Source organism: Diorhabda sublineata, chromosome X, assembly GCF_026230105.1.
Source record: "Diorhabda sublineata isolate icDioSubl1.1 chromosome X, icDioSubl1.1, whole genome shotgun sequence".
Classification (NCBI taxonomy): Eukaryota; Metazoa; Arthropoda; class Insecta; order Coleoptera; family Chrysomelidae; genus Diorhabda; species Diorhabda sublineata.
The window spans coordinates 6602448-6626526 of record NC_079485.1 but is presented as its reverse complement, the minus strand read 5'-3'; the positions used below and the strand labels follow the sequence as shown (position 1 = coordinate 6626526).

General features: G+C 28.7%; 2 protein-coding genes across 2 annotated transcripts in view; one reads left to right on the top strand and one right to left on the bottom strand.

The window, feature by feature from the left end:
* On the top strand, positions 1-9293 carry LOC130451836 (huntingtin-interacting protein 1-like). The gene is made up of 11 exons (XM_056791142.1): positions 1-200; positions 894-1072; positions 1410-1492; positions 2189-2341; positions 2477-2627; positions 6053-6361; positions 6643-6887; positions 6944-7096; positions 7744-7844; positions 8425-8654; positions 9003-9293. Exons 1-11 carry the CDS (start codon positions 1-3, stop codon positions 9164-9166), a joined length of 1968 nt encoding a protein of 655 aa, XP_056647120.1. The 3' UTR covers positions 9167-9293.
* Positions 9294-10005: 712 nt separating this feature from the next.
* The window catches only part of LOC130451673 (dedicator of cytokinesis protein 3), a 75713-nt gene continuing 61639 nt past the window's right edge, over positions 10006-24079 (bottom strand). Inside the window, exons 20-27 of the mRNA XM_056790845.1 lie at positions 23685-23826; positions 22923-23089; positions 22444-22797; positions 22223-22365; positions 21908-22049; positions 21652-21848; positions 20422-20618; positions 10006-20314 (exon numbers count right to left, since the gene is read on the bottom strand). Coding sequence (XP_056646823.1) covers positions 19803-20314; positions 20422-20618; positions 21652-21848; positions 21908-22049; positions 22223-22365; positions 22444-22797; positions 22923-23089; positions 23685-23826 — 1854 coding nt within the window. The 3' untranslated portion in view covers positions 10006-19802. The remainder of the gene's footprint in view (positions 20315-20421; positions 20619-21651; positions 21849-21907; positions 22050-22222; positions 22366-22443; positions 22798-22922; positions 23090-23684; positions 23827-24079) is intronic.

The following is a 24079-nucleotide window of genomic DNA, read 5'->3' as shown; positions in this document are numbered from 1 at the left end:
ATGGACGAAATTAAAACGAGTGAAATGGAGGAAGAAGTAATTGTATCACAAGAATCTCACAATGAAGAAATATCCATTGATACCGCAGAGAAAACAGGTATCCTTAATCCACAATCACGTGAAAATGTTGTGGTTTTATCCGCTGAAGATGAAATGAAGAAAGAAAGAAAGTCTTTGAGATCACAAGTTGAATTATTAAGGTAATTTCATCCGCTTCCTGGTAATATAACTAGTACGAGATGTAAGTGCCAATACAATTTGAGCTATTACTGTAAAAATATTTAATTATATAGGATTTACAATTTTTTTTATAATGGTCAATTAGATTATGTTTGGCGAGTAGAATATCTTTTTAGTGTGCTCATTAATATTTATATTAAAAATTGTTAAGATTCTTTGATGCCACATGAATTACATAATTTCTTCAAGTAATATAAAAAATTAATACACTGAAAGTTCGTCATGGATAATTTTCAACTCTTTATCTATGATGCTGACCATGCATCCTTAATGTTGAGATGTCAGGACAAATTCTTTGATTTAGGAACGAATTTTATTGTTTCAAAATTGCTTATGACATTTTCTACTTAATTTATTGCATGTAGTTTAGCCAGAGATGAATAGATAAAAACATGAATAAATGTAATACGGAATACGACCATCAAAATAACCAAGTAGTCACCATAGATTAAAAATAATGGAGTCAGTTTTCAACGCTTAATTTTTATGACACAACGTACGAAGCTGAACATCGGTTAATTAACACGTGACTACACTTTCGCGCTCTTTCTCCTCCAATTAATAAATTTCGCTAATATGGTAGATTCCCTCTAATCACATCTATTACATTTTCATAGTAACGGAATATTTATTCATTGACATATGTGTTATAGACGTGAAATAAATGATTTTATGGTAAATTATGTAAAGGAAGTAACCAAATTGAAAGATAAAGTAGCAGAATTAAAGATTAAACTTGCTACTAAAAAAAGCGAACTAGCACAAGAACGCCATTCAAAAGAAAATCTATTTCAACAATCATTTGTTATGGAACAATTTGAAGATTCTGGACGTAAGTAAAATTAATTGAATTCTCTAAATTTCATTTTTTTATAATTTATAAGTATTTTTTAAAGTTTCTGTTGAAATCTGGTGTTATTAAAATTAAAAAGTAATTTTTACCAAGAATTTTTTACTATTCAAACTATTCGTTATCCTTTAAACGTTCGTCAATTTCAGTCAGTTATAAAAGCAACTGACTGATTTGTAACTGCAGTCATGAAAGTTTATACTGTTCGAAATGCGCAAGTCAGATCCACGAAAACTGATTGTTATACCACTCAATTGTATTATTTCAGCAAACAGCTTTGTACAGAAACATTTAAAAACTCTTTCTAATACATTTTTAGAAAAAGACAAAAACGAAAAATTCCTTCGAATTAAGCAGCTATATATTAAACTGAGAGATGAACACATTCAAAAAATTCGAGAGGTAAGTATCCTATTCCACATTCATTATTCACTATAGAAGTTTTCATTTAATTGCGAGTACTTTTGAAGGAATAATTGTGGTTTATCTTTACTAATAGAGAAGTTTCTTCTATCGAAATTGTTCACTTGTTCAGTCATAACCTGTAATAACGAAATCTAAAATTTAGCTTATAATTTCTCATGACAAATCTTCCATTCAGTTACTTATTGCAGTTTTATTTCTATCTATTGATATATTTCCATAGCACTGATCCACTACGTTTATTTTCATTGGCTCTTTAGTTATTTTCCTTTTTTTGTTGTTTTGTTTTGTTTTCTTCAGTTTTTGAATTCTACAATTTTAGTGTTACTTTTAGATATTAAATTTTTTTCAAAATTTTAAATTTTTATATGTGCGCTCTTTGTGGAACCTCTAAATAAGTTGAGTATTGTTATGGAATAGTCTGCAATTTTCTTGAATTCCACTATTTTATGTTTTGTTTATTATACTTTTGGTGTTAATGGATCTTATAAAATGTTCTCAGTAGAGATTATAATTTATATATACGTTTTATATCTTCTTCTGTATCTACCTCATTATATTGATTTAATTAATTTATATTTGAAGGAACTTTTAGTTATATCTGCATGGAGGATAGTTAATGTTACATGTGTTGAATATATATTTTATTTCATTGTGTATTTTATTCTTTTTTAGAAAGCTGGCATAGAAAGGAAATTAGTAGATGCTCTTAAAAATTTACATAAATTAGAAATGAAGAACAAAAAGTTACAAGAAGATTTTGAACAAAAATGTGTTGAGATTTCTACATTGCAACAAGATAAACAACTTTTTATGATAGAAACACAAGTAAGTAAATTTATGGTTCCAGTTACTGCAATATAATGTTCCATTATAATGAAGCTAATTTTTATGTGAATTATTATAACTTGTAACTAAATTCATGTTTTAAATTTAACCCGAATATTTACATAAATTTTATAGATGCTCGATCAAATTTTGATAGAGGCTTATTATGAAAGAGATGAAGTTAGAAATGATTTAACTTTCATGTCTCTAGAAAATGAAGAACTTAAGAAAACATCTGAGCAGATGTTCTACAAAATATTGGATTTAGAACATAAATTATCTGAAGGTAAATCTTGTATGATATTTGAAAAATTAAAATTCTGTAGTAGTATAAGGAAACTATTCATAAAATAATAATTTGTATGGTCAAGGGTTTGATTTCAATTCAGACTGTGACCATAGGAAATTTCTATGTTGATCTATGTAAACTTCATAGTTAGTTTATATTACTTATTTTATAAATATTTCAGAATCCTAGGAATTGCGTTACTTATGTCTTTTATCAATATGTAACAATTTTATGGTGCATTGTGAAAGAGATTTTTTTCTTATGCTGGATGTTTCTTGACTGAATGTTTTTGCTAACTTCTGACGTCTTTCACCAGATCTAGATGAATTTATTTTGTTTTTGTTCTATAACGAAGAGAAGCTAGATAAGATATTTTATACAAGAAATATCTTTTTAAAAACGAAATTCATTTAATGTAAAATTCAAGGTAACAAATTTAGAGTTACGAATAATAATAATAATAATATAAGGTTCTTCTATCATTAAAAGCTGACACAGATATTTTTATATAATGTGCGCAAAATAACTCCACATAACTCCTCCCCCCTTTAGTTAGAATGACACCATCAAAGGGGTTGTTACCTAAGTTTCTATGGCTAATACAATGAATAGTAGATGTTCCATATTGCGGGGTGTACTGTTTGATTTTGTATTGGTCCCGTTAATTTAGCTTGGAGTTTCTTTGATTGATTGAAGGTTGATTGTTTCTAATTTAATGGGTTATTTTGTATATTTTTCTGTTGCAGAGGATTTCCAATCAAATTTTGGAAGTATCAGAGGGTTATTTCTTGAGTATTACCATTGTATAAAGAATAGGATAGTAGAACAGTGACAATGTTAAAACCATTTGAGGCAATTTTGCATGCCATCTAGTTACTTTTACGCTCGTTTTTCATAAAAATGACCCTTAGCTTAATGTCATCTGAAATAAACAGCACTATTTTTAACAACTAAATTTTTTTAGAAAGATCCCAACTAAAAGTGAAGTTTTCTTTATCTTTGAAATTCGAACCGACAGTACATTGATAGATAGGGCGTATTTTGAAATATCATGTTTCTAATAATGTTATGTATTCATCTCGAATTTAATCTCATTATTAATTATTTGTCACCAATTTCAATGTTTAAAAAAAAGATTTTTGTAATGAGTTCGTGTAGCACTAGCAAATGAAACAAATAATTTTCCATTAATCTGTTAATCACTTAAATTTGGGATAGAAAGAACGATCCTTGCACAAAGGTATATAAAATATATTTACTTTCCTTTGATGACTGAAATAATATGAATTTGAATTTTTTTCGAAATTGTAAGCTATATATTAATTGTAATAATATATCCACTTACCTTAAAAATGAAATATATATCCAAATTCAAAGATTCTCAAATAAAAAAATAATCCAAATGCACAACCAACGAAACTCAACAATAACACAACGAACACAATACAATAATGAACTCAAATTAAAACTTTGCTATGGTCACCCAAAATAAGAAACTTTGCAATAGAGCTTAATGGTTGAATATAATATTTTAATTAATTTTGGCGCCATCTGTTATTGGGGTCATTCGGCAACCAAAGCTAAGGAAACGCGTACAGTAAGAAAAGACATGCTGTGTATGATATCTTCATAAGGTTAACCTACTATCTTATTCTTTATACAATGGTATTACTGAATGTGGAATTTTCAGCACTGGCTTGACAGCCTGTAGGAATTTTGATTTGATTGAATATTTCGTTTAAACAATAGTATGTGTCTCATCGCAGTTTAATCCGATTTTGACTGGGATGGTGGTGATGCTAGTATAAGCTTTTCGTCGATTCTTTCAATCAGCGAACTGGTCAAAACTTCTGGGCTCGCTTGACAGGTCTGTTTTTCGGCTTTCAATAAGGGGATGACGCAAGGGTCTGCACTGATGTCTTCATGATTTTGGCACAAGTAGAGGCTGTTCAGCTTCGGGCACAGAATTTCCTCATTCTGGTGGCTGCTTGTACCAGGTATCAAAAAACATTTTTCAGGAATAATCATGGAATTATGATAGGGGAAGCTAATAAGATGAAAGGTTTGGTAATTATCATTTTTTGAGATAGGTAAATGTATTGCAAAGATTATATTAGTTTCTTTGATTACGTTTGTATACAGGCAAATTCATAAAAATAAAAGAGATTTTTGAATCTAATGATTTTGTTTTCTCCATAGATTTTACTTAAATGATCTACTAGTTACAATAGTTCGTTAATCGGCATTATTGAAGTATGTAAAACTCCTGAGTTAGCAAACATAATGGCATTTTCTAAATCTTCTAAAAAATTGGTTATTTGATCTAAAGAAGCATTGGACTTTTTGATATGTTTATGTTTCTAAATCTTCTTGATTTTAGGTTTTGAAAGATATATAAAATTGACTTTTCGATTTTTTTTTTAAGTCTTTATCAAAATATAATATTGACACTGTCAATTTGCGTAGATATTTATATTGATTTTATACTTTTTCTTTGAAATCCCCTGTGTTTTTGACATAGTATTTGTTTTGAATTAAATTTTTTAAATTAGTGATAATATTACAAATGAAATAAAATCAAATTGGGTCGAAAAATTAACTGATAGTTAGGTTAGGTATAAGTATAAAAGTTTCTAACGAACCATTAAATATCAAAAAAAAACATAAATTCAATTATAAAGATTCAAAAATTCTTGAAACGGAATCTAATACATGAAAAAGAGAATTTTTAGAAATTGTCCACATTCATAAGAATGCAAAAGCTATAATTGATAAAAATGACCTAAATAATTTAAGTAAAATTTATAACTCTTTTGTAAATTCTAATAAAACTACAAATAATTCAATTGGCTACTGCTATATATTTGAGATGTAAAGACTAGGGAAAAATTAATTTTTCTTATTGGAACAAAATCCTAGTTTGACTTTATTCTTATTTCGATATTCATGATGTAGGTGATGTATTGATCAATATAAATACGCAAATTGTCAGTGTCAATATCATGTTTTGATAAAGACTTGAAGAATAGTCGAAACGTCAAAATATATCATTCTTTTAAAAACTATAAAAAAAACTAATTTTAAAATAGAAGAGACCTAAAATTAAGAAGATAAACATATCAAAAGGTCTAAGAAATAAGAAATTTATTTTTCAAAATTCAGAAAAATGTTATGAATTTGTTTTGAATTAAAAGTTATATTCAAATATGTAATTATAGCCATTTATTATGAAAATTCAGGTTTTGTGATTATTATTATAATAATTTATTAATAATATAATAATAATATTAATAATAAAATTATATATATATATATATATATATATATATATATATATATATATATATATATATTATATAATTTAACTTTTAATTTAATTTATAATGTTTATAAAATTTAGGCTTGCTTCTTATTCATTTTAGAACGAAACCAGTCTCGGAATTGTTTGACAAATGTTGTATTAAAATCATTAGAAAGTCTTGAAGATATGATGAGACATGCCATCCAAGAAGTTGACAACCCTGCTTTAACAATAGTTATCTGCTCGACAGATTATTTTAAACGTTTATCAAAAGGTTGTATTAGCTCTTTAGAGTACTGTTCAAATATTGCAGAAGACGATTATGCTAGTATTATTACTGTTGCAAATAAAATTACTCACAAGCATGTAAATTATATATTACAAGGCAAAGCAGTGTGCAATACAAGTCCTGACATTTCATTTGGTGAAAGTAAGTTCATAATAATTCTATCAATAAATTAATTTGTGACTTCTATTTTTGTTTAATACAATAATAAATTTTCTTTAAAAGCTCTCCCTCGCCCAAAATAAAGAACGCACTACCTAGAGGTATCACATTGGATATGTGATGTTTTTGAATTTACAGATTGTTCAAGAGTATTTCTATACAGTAGTTCTTAAGATAATACACACAGTTCATCATTCCATATTTCTTAAAACTTTCCATTTTATCATAATTGATCTTTATAGAGTAAAAATGATCATTTTCAGAGGTAGCTGATATGTGTAAAGAGTTAGGTGCTATAATTTTAAACATCCTTGAAGCTTTAAAATATAACAAAAACCCCAAAGCAATAGTTAAAGAAGCCAAAGAAAAAATAGGAGAATTAAATGCTTCAGCAGATAATATAGATATATCTATTCTTGGAGAAAAAGAAGATACTCTAGTTAACATGCTTGAAAGTGAAATGACAGAAATGGACAAGGCTATCGAAGAAGCTGCTAATCGAATTCAGGTATTTATTTTCACAAAATTGATAATTCTATTGTTTTCAATCTTCATAATTTTTAGGATATGTTGACTAATTCACGGGCTACCGATTCTGGTATAAAATTAAAAGTCAATGAAAAGATATTAGATTCTTGTACCAAATTGATGCGAACTATTAGAATTTTGGTTAACAAATCGAAATTATTACAAGCTGAAATTGTTGCTCAAGGCCGGGTATGTATATTTGCTCGATTTGAGGATTGACCACAAAAAATTCAATTTAGAATATTTGCCCTAATGCCAATACAAACTCTTTAAATAAATAATTACGAAACTGTTTTGATTAGGAAGCTCATATTTTGGAAACGATTATGAGGTTAATTCATTTCATATCATCATTTACCCCTCTTCAAATGAATAAAAGTTACTTAGTTTTGGAGGATAAATGAGGGTTATTAACACATTTTCTCAAATAATTTGAAGAAATTATTTTTAAGATTGTTTCCTTACACCAAACAATGCTGTTGTAATATTATAGATATTACCGTTTTCGATTTAAATAAATAAAAAAGGTCTCGTCTCATATAAAAACTCATGGAATATGAACTCCACAATAAAAATCATTTTACAAGTGTTTCAATTCTCCCCTTTGAAGGTTTGTATCTACCTCATTATTCCGTTTTCGGGTATATATTTTTTTGTTTTATTGATTCTAGAACAATTTTAGACCGCTTTATATATTTATTAAATATTTGGACATATTTGGACTAGAATGGAATGCTTTTTTTATAAATTTGGCTATTAACATAGATATTTCATAATGTTGCAAATGTTCATTTATTTAGTGGTGTTTTCATGGTTTTCAATAGTTGCTTTTGTAGGGAACAGCTAGTGCAAATGAGTTTTACAAAAGGAATCACCAATGGACAGATGGATTTACATCAGCTGCTAAAGCAGTAGCACTTGCTGCAAAATGTTTAATGTAAGTTGCATGATTTTTTTAATATAATTACCAATGATACTAGGGTACAAGGTAAGTATTAAACATAATTAATGCTTTCTTTATTTAATTTTTGCTGTTAATTGAAATTAACTAATTTTTTACATTAAAAGTGTTTCAATTTTGTTTCAAAATTCGTTTCTTATATTTTATTTAGGTTACTCCTACATATGTTACTATGAACGCGTTTAGTCTTTCTCATTTGTTTATGTTCTCATAATCTATTGAGAAATATTAAAAAATTTATCGCTATTTTGATAAATAATAAGATTTAAGTTGTTAAGTATACAAATATCATTTCCTGACCATTTAGTTTAAAATATAATTCTAATTTTTTTGTTTATTAAATTGTTATTTATTATATTTTTGTTTCATAAAGCCTATAATATATAATCTTAAATTAGCCAAATGTGAATTTCTGTAACCTTTGATAAATATCCATAACTGACAATTACAACAAATAAAAAACTTCATTATCTTTTGTTTATAGTAATTTTATATTATTTCACTTGGAAATGACTGATCCAAATTGGATATTGAAAATCATTAATAATATTTTCAGAGTGGCTATAGATGAAGTTGTTCAATCGAATGGAAAATTGGAACAATTAGTAGTAGCAGCTCATGAAATTGCCACAACTACAGCCCAATTAGTTGTAGCCAGTCGAGTTAAAGCAGACAGAAATAGTCAAAATTTACAAGAATTGACTCAGGCGTCTAAAAATGTTAGCGAAGCAACTGGAGCTGTTCTAGCTTCAGTTAAAGATTGTAGTCAACTTATCGACGAATCAGGTAAAGTACATTGATATAAATGATCAAAATGTTCTCCACATAGTTTTTGGCAATACTCTGTCTAGTACAACTACATATATTCCATTGAAGGTAAATCTCCTACTTATATGATCACTTTTTGAGGGTTCTGATTATATTATACTCAACATATCTCATCCATGATCCCTCCTCTCCCAATGTAAATTAAATGATTTCAAAAAAATAGCAAATTACCATTCTTCCATTAATCATCAGTTAGTTCATGTACAATAGTCAATTTATATGATAGAAGTTTCCTTTTATAGATACACCTTAAAACGGTTGTACAGGTCATGGCTACTAAACATTAAGTATACATGTTTTTTATAGAGGATATGGATGTTTCAAACTTTACCCTCTATGAAACAAAGCGACTTGAGATGGAGTCACAGGTACAAGTGTTGGAATTAGAAAAAAAATTGGAACAAGAACGTTATAGATTTTCCAAACTAAGAAAGCATCACTACCAATTGACAGGAGAAAGTGAGATTTGAATTAACTTCCCCATAAACTGTTTATTTTATCCAAATTTTTATAAGGGATTCACTTTGAGAAGAAAATATTATTTTGGTTTCTATTTCTAGAATGTTCATTTTATTTTATAAATATATTTTTTTATTATATTCTTTTAATATTTTTTTCCCATGAAATTTTCTTCTATAAATTTACAAAAAAAATAAAGAGCTAGGTACATTTTTTATTTAGGATTGATATTAGATCAGAAATTATTGTAAAAGAACCATTGACCACATGATTAAAAAAATTAGTATACATAGTGTTGGTGAGTCAAAATAAATTTTTTAATGAATAAAAATATATTAGACTCATATTATCTGAAGATTCCGCAGTCAATATAATATCGCTCATGCGTTTTGTTTGCTTTTATATTTTTTAAAAATTTCATTAAGTATCGGACAAAAGGGAAATCTATTAAAAGCAAAATGAAAAATATTCCACTGAATGCCTCCTACTTATTTTAAAGAGGCAACACACATTCCAAGTCAGTATGAATAAAAAGCTCATCACAACATCTTAACTGGTATTCGAAAGCTAGGAAGGTAATGTGAAAATTTAAATTAAAACAAAGTATTTATAAAACTCGCAAATCTGCAAATTTTTCTAAGCAAATCATACACACCTAGCATCTCAAAAATTTTGAATCAATGAAAACTTGCAAAATATGCAACTTTTTCCATTCAACTTTCTATTTCTTCCGCTTTCTAATATTGCACTTCAATTTAAAACAATTATTGTACTTTGTTTTCATACATTTGGACTGAATAAATCAAATTCAAGTAAATTTTGTAATTTATTTAAAATAAAATCCATATTATTTATCAAAAATGTATTACTAGAAACTTGCTACAATTTTTAACGCTGTAATCTGCTGCTTCAGTTTATATATAAAATCACCTATTTATTTAATTTCAAGAAACTATATAATTTCAAATGTAAAATAATAACAGTAACTCATGCATATGCGTTTGAAAGTATCAACTCATTTATTCTTATTTTTGTATGTGAATTTAATGAGGTTTTTGGATCGTTTCGGTGCGATTATGTGGATTGTAAGGAATCTGGGAATCTGCATTTTTGCATAAGGAAAAGAAAGTATTGTTTCTGGTAATTCTGCAAGGTTTCCGTTAAAAAATGATACATTGGAATCATTAAGGATATTTAAAATCTTGATTCGGTAACATGGTTATGGTAACTTTATTAGTACATATAAGAAAAAGTTGCACTACAAATTCTTCATGACGGTATAGCTTATAATTTGATCATTAAATAGTTCGATTCTCCAAGTTTTATTCTTATCAACGTGAAATAATTTTTTTTTTTTTTTTCGATAGAAAATTTTTAATTTTGAAGCAAAATCACCAATTGCGGTATTCACAATTCCAATGGTTCTATTGGATAAATTTTCCAAAATAGTTAATAAAAACTGATAGATTTTTTATGAATGGTCGACATCAGCTGTTACATCATAATTATGTAATGTTATTTTTTCTAAGTACTCCAGTAAATCAATTGAATTTAAAATAATAAAGAGTATATATAACATTGGCATATTTTATCAATACTGAAACAGCAGGTTTTACAAAGACTAGACTACTTCAAATAATTCACAGTTTATATATATATATATATATATATATATATATATATATATATATATATATATATAAATATATATATACAGTACATACATTTAATATGGTATATAAAACAATAGTAGTTTCTGGTAAGTCGAAAAAAATAGCACCAGTTTTACACATACTGAAAAATTCGATGTTATTTGGTCTGTATCAAATCAAAAAATGGCCTTCAGTTGTTACAATGTTTTTTCTTATTAATGGAGAAAAACTACAATGTATTGAAGAAATTACAATTTTAGCTTCAAATGAAACTAACAAATATTAAACACAGACACAAAGTAAACATTTAGTAGTCAGTAAAGCACATTAGAAAATAATCTACGGAATCATAAGAATTATCAATTGTATTGGCTAGTGTGTTAGGTAGTTCTGATTAAATCTACTTCTTATATATTAATATGGGACTGACAAATTCAAAAATGTAAAATAACTAAAAAAATTGGATGAAAGCAAATTATAATAGTAATGATATATTGTAATCCAAAATGAACATAAAGAAACAGTGAAATGCAAAAAGGTAAAACAGAATATTTAATTATAAAACAAACCCTCATAAGGTGCTATTCAGAATAATAATAATAATATTATCAAGAATAATAAAAATCATACTAGGTAAAGTTTAAAAAAAGGGTCAATCAATGATTTAGCAAATGTTTTCCATGTAATACCAAATACCTTTACATTCTTAACACAAATTGACAAAATTCTTAAGGATTTGTGATTCTACAAAATTTTATAGACAAAGCAAATTTTTTTTAGTTTGCATTAATTTTTAAAAATAGAACTATTATTCATTCATATTTGTTCTTAAAAATTTGTAGTACAATAAAAAGTCTGCAATTTCTCAACACGTTGATTGACAAAATAACAAGCGATTACTATAAATATAATATAAAGAAATTAAGGTAGTGAGTGTTTGAAAAAATACTATTTTACTCAAATTTTACAAATTGAAAAGTTATTTTATTCAGATTTATTTTTCCTGACTAAATTGAACATTATAGTAGCTAAGGTGTTTTTTGCTATAGAATATCATCTTGTGTACTTTACATACATTATTTTAGAAACCTCTAACTTTGAACAAAGCATAATAGTTGTACAAACATTTTTACAAATACATTGCAGTTATTACTTTTTAAGAAAATGATTTATATTCCTATTAGTAAACTACATTTTCGATCTTAAAGGACTTTAAAAGAAGTTAGCTTGTGTCCATTTACGTTGATTTAGCTAAAATCATTGAAGATTTTGGTAGAAATAAAGTCTATAGATTGATTTAATACTACCAGACAAATAATTCCATGGAAATCAGATATTTGACTCGGTATTTTTGTGAAAAAATTTTCCTTCTTGAGAGCAATGTGTTAATAATTATTTAGCTCATTTGTGCAATTGTGGGAACATCAAAAAACTTAGTTAAGTGATATAAACCATCCAACTGTAAGTATAAAAAACATTCTGTTTATAATGATAAGAATAATTAATTATTTCGAACCCGGATGTTGAAGTACTACAGGACTCTAGTACTAGAAGTACTAGATGTAGGGAAAATGTGAAAAAAATAAATTAAGCATCTCGGTGTACAAAATTTAGTACTTTATCGCACTATGGTTGCCTAAAAGACGTAAAGAACATGAAACATATGAGTGATGGAACAGTGATTTGGTGTGTAGATATAGAGAAAAAGATTAAAGAAGTAAAATATACGAAATCAGATCACGAATTGGGTGGACTGCCAGACAAGATCACTATTAAATACCTAGAAGAGATAATAAAGCAAAAAGATATGATAATTAAAAATCAGGAAGTTGCTATTAAAAAACAAGATTTTACCATAAATTGTCTTAAGAATCAACTATCTTTATTTATAATTATTACCATCGAAGCAGTTCCTTCGCAATCAAATGTAGAGTTACCGAAAAATCCATCACAACCCCTACCATACCTTCTACCCTATCAGAAAATGATGATTCTTTAGTTATAAAATGTAATAATCCCAGGAAGAATCAGCCAGTAACAACTAATGCTACAAGAAGTACACTACATAATGAAGTACAGGTTTTGTCATGATGTAGTTAATCTGAAAAATAGCGATGCCCATTGAAGGCAGTAGTATGCTTTATAAACAGTCATAGACATTATCATGTGACGAATTTTGAACCCGAAGTAGACCCAAATGATTTGAAGGATTATTTGAAAAATTATTAACCCAATGTTATTGTTGTGAAACTAAATTCGGGTCAATCTAGTGCTTATTCATAATTCAAAATTTCGGTGACTGTCAACGCAGTGGACAGCATTCTTAAAAAGGACAGGGAAATGCCACACCCAGTTCACGTGTTGATACAAACTTTTTATGAAGACAATTATATGTCCATGGATAAGATGCTTTTTGGAAAATATGAGTACTCGGTCTAAATGTCTAAATAAAGTAAATAATTTGACTGTATTCTTGAACTAGTATCAATTTGATATACTCTGCATTAATGAGCATTGGCTCGATATAGATAGTTTAGAGAGTATCAAATTGAGAAGTTACTCATTAGTATCTAGTTACTGTAGATTTTCTAGAAAATTATATGGTGGGGTAGCCATATTCACATCTCATCTATTGATATTAGTGAATTTTGTGAACCTTTCCATGCGGAATTCTGCGCTGCTGAAATAAAACACAGACATTGTGCCTTGTTAGCCATATACGGATCAACCAGTAAAGGCAAATTAGATATATTTGTGGACCAGCTACAGAATATCGTGGATAAGTTATACACAAGATACAAATCTATTATTATCATGGAGGATGTAAATATACGCTTGAAAGATGATAGTGAGTACTCAAAGATTTTGAAAAACATGTTACGTGCATATGATGTGATACAATAGGTTCGTATGCCGACTAGAGTAACTTCCAATACTAGTTCCTGATAATACTATAACAAACTTACATGATGATAATGTGTATGTAGGAGTATACGAGCGAATAGTGTCAGGTCCTGTTGGTACTTAATTAATCGGAAATACTCGATTAATCGAGAATAATCAATTTATCAAAGATGGATTCTTTTTCATAATTTTCACACTTTTGTACTTTTTTGTGGTCATGTAACCTGTAACTCAATATTCTGTTCTGTAGGTATACTAGATCCAAAACTTGACATCGTCAACTTCTTTTTTTTTTCTTTGCAGAAACTTACCTATTAAGAATACTCTCTCTGAGAAAAGAATAATAAGAAATATTTCTATTGTTTAGTTTTATTTTGGTGGGAGTTCTCGATCTCTTTGGCCCACATTGTATTAAATGGATCACAATTATTGATTATATTAATCAATTACATAAAATTAAGTTTGAGTCCACTCCCTTTTAATTAATCTCTTTAACCAAATACCTACATATTGATAATTAGATATATAACATTTAAGTAAGTAAATCTCTAAATTTTTTACAAACCTATAATAATGGACATTACTAAAAGCTGATACTAAACGCTGACTTTACTACTACTAGAATTACTAACTCCAATTCAAAACATTTCAGAAACTCTGTCTGGAGAAAATTATGTAACGGGATCTACCATTCTACCTATTTCTTTGAAATTAGATAAAAGATTGGTAGATGAATACGATGAAACTGAAACTTGCTAGCCTAAATCTAAAACTAAAGAGTTTATTTTGAAACAAGCCCAATAAGAGCTAGTGACAAATTATAACTTTTAATTAATAATATACAAAAGAGATTGTTGCGTAAGGTGGAGCTTGTGGACAACATCCTGTGAGAATTTGGTTTTATAAAATACAATGTTTCTTGCCTATTTTCATTCTCAAAAATGAATAATGGTTTTGGTACAGTTTAATTAAATTTAAAAGAGTTTTTAAGTGGCTTTATTACAAAGTAAAAGACTGAAATAGTTATTTGTATGCTTAGGCCGCGAAATATCTTTTTAACGTACCGAAAGAACGCCGAGACCGCTTGCGGCCGAGATAAGATAATCTTGAGGTCGTTAAAAAGTTTCGCGGCTATGGCATACACACTATTTTTCGTACAGTCGTTAAAATAATATAATAATCAATTTAACGATTAAAAAATTTATTTTCTGAATTATTATTTCAACATAATTCAATATCAGAATCTTACTAACCAAATATCTTCTGTAGGTTCATTATATGGTTTGTTTTTATTGGGAATCAAACAATAATGTCTTCTGTATGTTCCTAGTGGTATACTCGCTCTTTATCTTGTTTTTTGTAGGAATCAAACCACAATCGTTCTTTTGAAGCTTTATTTCCGATTTTCGATTACTTAATCGAAAATAATCGATAATCGATTATATTTTTTGATAATTGCCCAGCCCTACTTAACAACCGAGCTGGTAAACAAGTAGATACTGTAATATATAAAAGGTAGAAACCAAATACATTAGTTTAGAAACCATGATGAGATAACAGTTCTCTATGCTATAAGACCAATGAAAGTAAAACGGAAGTTTTTAAGAATATGTACAATAGTGAAAGAGGAAAATCAATGTATAAGAGGAAATCAAAGAAATAAAATTAATCTAGAGGGGACTCACAGTTGGAGAAATTGATTTGTAATAGTCAACATAAATATATAACTACAACATATGAAAGATTGAAGGGGGAAATGGATAGTAGTAAAAACGACCTAGAGGGAAGAATTTTTTCGATTCTAAGTCCAATTTACTGAAAACCATGTTTATATAAAATATATTGTTACATTTCGGCACTATTTCTGCCTTTTCAAAATTATATTTGAAGTTGACAACTTAGACAAATATTTATTCAAATATTAGTAATGAACATAAAAATCATGTGTATTAGTTCGTTCGTTCGTAAACATTGGTTATAGAAAAGGCACCAGAAAATGTAGTTGATAATATATTTTACAACAAATGGACACATGCTTGGGTTTATTTTAGAAATAGTATGGCAAAACTATCTTAAAAATATATTTCTTTAATCTTATTGTAAGAAACAGCTTGATAGTTTCAATTCTTTGGTCCAACAGATGACCTGCACTTGTAGCTAAAGATTCATCTATGATCTACCATAAGAAACTGCTTAAGGTAATTTCAAATTGTTTTAGTTAGATTAAGCTAACATTTTAATTTACATACTAATACTTTCTAAATCCATGGACTTTTATAATGAAAAGATATATTAAAATTCTATGCGTAGTACGAGAACAGCTTAATTTGAAAATATATAAAATGTATAATATCAATGCCAATTATTTGAGTATTCAATTTCTTATAATTAGCTGCCTCTAAAGGAAGTCAAATTGATCGCTTAAACGTATTCTAGATAAGAAAAGAGCTGTGTACTGATATATAAAAAATGCCTTTTTTTCGATCATACTTCGATCATACTTACTACTTAAGTGTTTACAATATTAGATTGCGATAGACCAATTATTGAAGATACTTAATATCCCCGGATCAGACTTTTACATAAAAAAATGAACAGCTTGATTAGGTCTAACCGTCAATTGAATATTTTCACGATTACAAGGAATTTGTAAATTAATCGTAAACATGCATTTTGCTTTATAGGTTTCTACCAATCCTGGTGTTAGACCATCCTTTTTATTCGCCAAAAAATGCCAATGAATAAATATAAACCTATGTTGTAGCACACAACCTTCAATTCACTAATTGTATTCGAAGTGAGTGAATTTTTACAAATTTATAGAATTTATTTTTGGCAGTACAGAATGTTCGAGTGGAAAGTTCTTTAAATATATTAAAATCGTTGATTATTACCTAAATGAATTTGTGGATTGTCCATATTACATTGATATTTATTTATTTTCATGTAAACTGTCATTAAAATAATTATATTTAGTTCAGTTAGAATTTGACAGATTTTATCTGTGTATACAAATGTTTTCTAGATACCTATGATTAAAAGTTGAGCTTGATGAATATATTGATCTTAACAATTATAAATAGACCATGATTCAGGAAAGTTCAATAGTTCTGGATTTGGAAATTATAAAAATTGGCACAATTAATTAAGTGGAGTAGTCTATACTACCATTGTTTATAATACACTTTCTATATCATCTAAAAATGGTTTGCCTACAATATGAAAATAGAAATTACAAAATATGTTTGAAAGATTCACGCCAATAAAAAATACATTATAGGAATATTCAATAGGGAATGGATAAATATACTAATAAAAAGTTTATACACTACATTATATTCTTAGTCCTGGCTCTGTAAAACTACTTCCAATTTGAAATTTATTTCATTCACAACCATTATGAAACGTATAAAGTAAAATATCAAAAAGATTCAATACAGAAACTATAAAAACCTGCATACTATTACGGCAGTTCAGTTTTTATTAATTAGATTAGGTAATCGATAAGCATGGTTCATTTTCCAGTTGAAGCCTACGCATTATCTGAAAAATTATTGATACAGTTGATTCTCGTTTAAAAACTTTCACAACAAAATCTCATCAACATTCTAACAAAAAAACTATCTACTTATACTAAATATTCAATGTCTGACTCGAGCTGTCGGATAATTATCCACACTAATATAGAAAAACTAATTTAAATCCCAATCAATTTATAATGAACATTTTGACTTTACAACAGCACTACTATCAGCAGCCAAGAAATAATACTTAATAGTGAGGATACAAACACCTAAACCAAGGAGCTAACAGTATACCAACAAACAGTCTAGGAATCTGCAAACTTTGAATAACAAAAATATCGAGATGCTTTCAAAACATTACTATTTACCCATTCATAAGACACATCACCAGAAATTGAAATTGCATACCAGAGAATAATTGAAACAGTTTCATCAAAATAATTCTCGACTCATTACAAATGTGTTGTGATAGTTTTTGCAATGTTGTAGATTGTGGTGATTGGCAGAAATGTGACGTTATTTAGATACACTAATGGAAATTTCAACCGTAATTACCAAAAAAGTAATAGTGAACATACTCTTTACACTACCACTACACCACCACTCACAATAAAACGCGCGTTTCGATAACCAAGTTATCGAAACTAAGAGACTGAAACTCCTTGGCAAGAAACATTTATTCCTTGACTACTAAACTATAGAGTGGGCTGTAAGAAATTGCCCTTTGTCCTTACTGAGCTTTTCTAAGATTCAGCAATTTCACTGATTTCAAATGCATCTAACAATTTATTTTTGATACATTTTTTAACAATTTTACGACATTAACATTTATGCTACAAACGGTGATAGGCCGTTTATGGCTGAACTGTTCATAACTCATTTTTAAAAGCAAATCGTAGACGAATTCATTTTGGAACTCTATTCAAAATATCCATCTATAAAGTTCACCTATGAAATAGAAAATAATGGACGGTAACCATTTTTAGATACTTTAGTAATTGGAAATAGTAATAGGCTGGAATTTGATGTAATAAGCAAAAACACCGCTACGTGCAGTTACATCCTGGCTAATTCTTTTCATTGTATCCCAGATAAAGTGGCCAGTCTCCATTTCTTGGTACATCGCACTTTCCACTTAACATCGGAAGATACAATAAGGAAAAGATTTTCCTTGAAAATGTAGCTGTACTCAACGGTTATGATAAAAGAATTGTAAATAGATTAATTAATCGTCATACGTTTAAGAAATCTCTCTGTGAAACCACTATTTTCCAAACTCAAAGTGAAAAACAAGAAAAATTTGTTCTGTTACCTTTCAATCCTGTTTATACAAAGGGATTGGAAGGAATATTTAATAGAGTGGGTTTTAATTTTTTTTATAAATCCAACAACACATTAAAACAATTGTTGGGTAATCATAAGGATAAAATACAAAATTTGGAAATATATATATATGATATATGTATATATGAAATTAGCTGGGGTGATTGGACGGGAGGTATATTAGGCAGACTAAGAGATCCGTTATTGTCCGGTTTAAAGAGCACATAACTCATTTAAAATATCGACAAACCGAAAAATCGATCACGCTGCCGGTCATAATCATGACATAGATGTTAATAATGTAAAATTGTTGAATTTCAACGCATTGAAATTGCTAAATGTAATGAAAGCCAATTACTTACAGCCCACTCTATAATTTAGTGGTCAAGGAATAAATGTGAAGATTCCCATCAAGGAGGTTTTCACTGGAATTAATTTTCGCGGGAGAAGGTTTATTGTTGAAAAAATAGAGTATAAAAGAGGTAAGTCAAGTTAATAAGTTCTAGTTCACTTTCTGTCTGTGAAGACGATAACTTGGTTATCGAAACTTGTGTCAGACAGTGTAATTGTGAGTGTTGATGTAGTGGTAGTGTGAACAGTGTGTTCGGTATGAATATCACCTACAGTTCCAAAAATTCTAACTTAGACCTAAACAGTAACGAGAAATTTAGCCTGAATAATCCAGAAAGAAATATCGATGTTTTGGCAACACTAACTAGAAAAACCAATGGCCAAATTGAATATAACATTTACTTCGGTCATAAGATAACTGTTAAGGAATTCACGACTGACAAATCGAAATTTGTGTCGGCAATTTAAAATAATTCACAATTAGTTTTTTGAGAAATCAACAGAAATAATGATCATATTCAGATTGGAATAAATTCCAATAAGATATAACACAGCGTACATTGCACTACATCCTACTGTACGTACATTAATTTTGTGGGCAGTAATACCGGTAGTGATGCAGTATAGAACCATTTTTTATGAAGTGAAAAATATGATTAGGGACAGGATGGCTTCCATAATCTTATCTTTAAAAACATATGCTATCGGTATAAAATCATCAATACTATTCGTTTAAAATTAATTTTTTACCCAAGAACAAATTCAATAAAACATGTAAATGAGTACAATAAAATTGAAACTAATAACTTCTATGTGTCTTACAGAGCATAACTAAATCATACAAAAAAAAACAAATCACAGTGAATATAATAAAATTACGCGAACGTTACGAATTAGGATTCGGGATTTTTTTCAGTACTTTCCGAAGTATCATTCTCATTGTGTATTCCAGGACATGAATAACCTTCAACAGGACTTTGTACATCCAGTTCTTCGCGGCGCTTAGGCCTTTCCAGACTTCCTCCTAAATCAAAACTGGAATTTAAGGAACAAATTGTTGATTTTGGAGGTATGGGAGGAGGATTTTCGTTTTCTGCTTTTGGACTTGGACTGTTATTGATATTCATTTCAGCTTGATGTGTTCGAAAATCAAAATCCTCATAGCTAGCAGTATTAAAATTATTCATTGCAGGTTCTGTCATACTTATCCCAGAGTCACGAAGATCGTGACTATCTACATGTGTACTAAGACTGTTGTTTGACGTAACAATGTTAGTTTCTTGACCAGAATCTTCCAATGGAAGATACTCTACACTGCACATAGATTGTGTTGTTTTCTTTTGACCTCTCTTAGGAATGTTTGGAGGCGTTTCGTTTGGTAAGCTGTGTACTCGTTTATCTGGAGCTGAAAAAAATAATTTTCATTACATGAATTTAGGTAACTATCTTTTCAACATTCATTTGAATGTTCATATAACGTAGTTAAGATCAAATCAAAATTTTAACACTTACTGTGTGATCTTGGCGGAAGTGGAGGTGCTTCTTCTGTGTTACCACTTTCTGGCCAAGAATTCCTTAAATGTTGGCTATCTGTAGGAGTCATTGATAACGCATGTCTAAGCAGTCTTGGAGACGGTGGTTTTGTCAGAGACCTTTCTCTTGAATGCGTCGGTTTTGGAGGAAGTGGTAAATCACCAGATTCAGCATCCCTAAAGTGAATTCAGATATCATAATGCTCCAAGTCGATATGAAAGTGCTTTACAATGCCTATTTTAATCAAATTGTAAATTTGTATTTGGTCTGTCATGATTATTCAGAATATCAATTGGTTCTCGTTCTAATAGTTTTGATATATTTATACACAATTCATTAGGAGAATTGACGTGGAAATTATCAAATTGTATACCATAAATGATTCAATTGTATATATTTTTTTAAACTGTAATGAATAATTTTTCAACCACCATTATGTATCACATAATAGTATGAAATAGTTAAAAACAAACATAGTGAACTACAAATATTTCATTTAAGAAAATTACAAAATAATAAAATATAATCTTCTTAAAATTTCTTAGTATAAAGGTCAATAAATTCACAGAAAAAAAATAGAAATGGATATTTCATTATCGAAAAAGTCTATAAAAAACAAAAAGATAGAATATTAACATACCAAATGAAAATGGAAAATAATAAAGTAGCGAGCAACTATTCTTGAAGATTAGCAACCCTAGAAACTATTAGTCTGTCAATGACCCAATCTTCCCACTTATTTTTCAATCACAAATTTAGATAAAATCTCTACTTTTCCTGTCACTTGTTTTGAAAGCCTCAATGCATAATTGTTATGGTTGACATGTTTTCAACTAACACGTAAATCTTTTGAATATAGTAGTTCCTGTGAACCACTGCTTTAATAGATTTTTGTCTTCAGAAACTTATGTTCTCCTTTTTTCTTTAATCGCACTTTTATATTAATAAGAAATTATTTATATTATATATATTGTTTTCAGGCGTGTAGTTACAAATTTCAACTGCTGTACTCAAAGAACCCAATCGCTGGTGGCGCCAAATTAAGAGCACAAAAACGGTCATCTTCATTGGAATAATTTTCCAATTTGTAAACCAAAATTGACATATAACTCTTTGCAATGGTAGGTAAATACTGCTGCTACATATAGAAGTATATGTTTTTCATTATTCACTTCATAAATATTACTTGAAACGTTTTCAATAAATTACCTAGACTTCATAGATGGTAGACTTCCACTATTATATTCGACTGGTCCTCTTGTAGGAGTTCTTAATTCAGCAAAACTCGGATTGTTGAATCCTTGAGATCGAGGTCTGCATTCCCTTTGTGGTATCGGTGGTGCTATACTATTAATAGGCATTGGTAAAGACAGATTTTCTCTATTTAAAGTTGATCGTTCATTTTCCTAGAATGACCAAATCGTCGTTTTAGTTTCTCACATTTCACTAGAACTAGATAACTTACTGCGGGTTTTGTATAAATATTATCATATTCAGCTGTATGGTGGTCTACTAGATGTCCATAATTACCACTGGACCCTGAAGATCGGTTGCTTCCATTTTCCATTAACAACCTTTTTTCAGTAGGTACTGGGGGAAGAGGAGTACTAAAAAGAAAATTATTTAATGTGAATTATGGTAAATGGTATTTTGGTGAAGTTGTTTAGGAATTAATTGATATTATTCCCCAAACTGGGTAAAATAAATATTATTTTAGAGATATTCCAAATCTTTGAAACAATATGTTCAATTGTGATCTGTAAGAATTGCAAAAACTTACTTTACAATACTATTGGTTGCTTGTTGGTTGAAAGAGCCTAGACTTTCTTTCAACTGAATAAATCTCTCTAGAAGCCTTTGATGTAGGGGTTGAACACTCTGGGGTGCTAATTTGCCATGCAAAATCAAACCTTCTTGAATGACCTGTAAATATATTGAATTATCATTTTGAGCTGATGATAATTCATTAATACTAGTAATTCATTAATACTAGTAACTTACGCTAGTTGCGTTAATAATCAATTCTCTTAGAGTTTCAGCATACACTTTATGTTCTGGATATAGTTTTGCAAATTCTTTGGTGAAAAATGCTTGTTGGTATTTGCTTAATCCCCCTTGTACATTAGCATCTATTATACCCTGTAGTCTCATTGTAAACGGATTCAAATTTCTTTTCGGGTCCATAGAATGTATAGTTATCAACTGTCTCAATTCATTTTCCACGTTACGCATTGTTTCACAAGCATATTGAACTGGAGGAATTTCTTCAGTTTGACGATCAATAACTTCAAACCAGCGCAAAATTCCAGGAAGTACATTGCTGATTTCTAAAATTGTTCTCTCTATCCAGAGAGTCTGAAAATAGACAGTTTGTATACTTTGGAACAAAATATCTACATCCACGTTACGACTGGTATAGAAATTTATGAATACACCAATGGCACTATAATACTGAATTGATAAAAAATATATATACTCACTTTAATTTCATTATCCTTGTCAATAATACCCTTATGGACTGGACGGTCGCATTGAAATTTGCGCACATCGTTGTAATGATAAAATCTAGAAATTTTTTCGGGAATATCGGACGCCAAAATAATAGGATTCGGTTCAGGTATTGGTTTCACGTTACAAATTTGAATATCTATAAAACTGTTAAGAAAAAAGAATCTTTAGATATTAATCAGACAATGCTAAGTTGGAATTCCAAGAATTGTCGGTGATATTTATTTTGAATCCACTGTTTACTATCATTACACTAAACTAACGATTACACTCTCTGATACGTATTTTGATAATCAGTAATCGTCTACAGAGATTGATTTAGTGTAGAGGTAGTAAACAATATTCATTACAGACCATGCTTTGCTGAAATTTACATTTAATTACATTCAACACATTTATATAGGACAAAAAATATTTAAAACTGGTACAAACTCGAATACGTAGATTCTAAAGCTATCAAATATATAAACTCAAACAGAAACACTTGACCAAATCCATCTATTCCACAATGCATCTCTTAAAGAACAAAGCATTCAGGACCTATTTCTCTGAGTATCATGGAAATGTTGGGCTATCCTAGTCTTTTGGTCAAGGTAGTACTCCTTTTTCTTTTTATGACGTTTTGTTAGTTTGGTTTTTGGAGACTGTAGCAGGAGCAAATTCTTAGCAGAATTATCAAGTAAAATACAGAAATAGGATCAAAGTGTGATAACTAATGATATTTAAAAGGATACATTGTGCATCAGCATTCATAATTGTATCATCTGGAGGAGTATTTTTCATTAAAAATTGAGCGGATGGAAATTCTGTTTGTAATCTCTGTGTGAAGGCACCGATTCGTTCGTATTCCAGTCCTCTATATACAAATTGCTTATTCTGAAATCAAAAAAACAAAAAATTTTATAAAAAATTTATAATTCTCTTTTATAAATTTTAATACAACAACTTAGAAAAAAAACTATTTAATGTAATTGACAAAAGATTTTATTTTGATATTTATGTTGTAGGAGATCAATTGATTTATATAATTATGAAAATTGTCAATGTCAACATTTTATGGTTGTAAATTTTGCGAAATTTTAATTAGAAGAGACCTAAAATTAAGATAATTTATCAACAAAACCATATA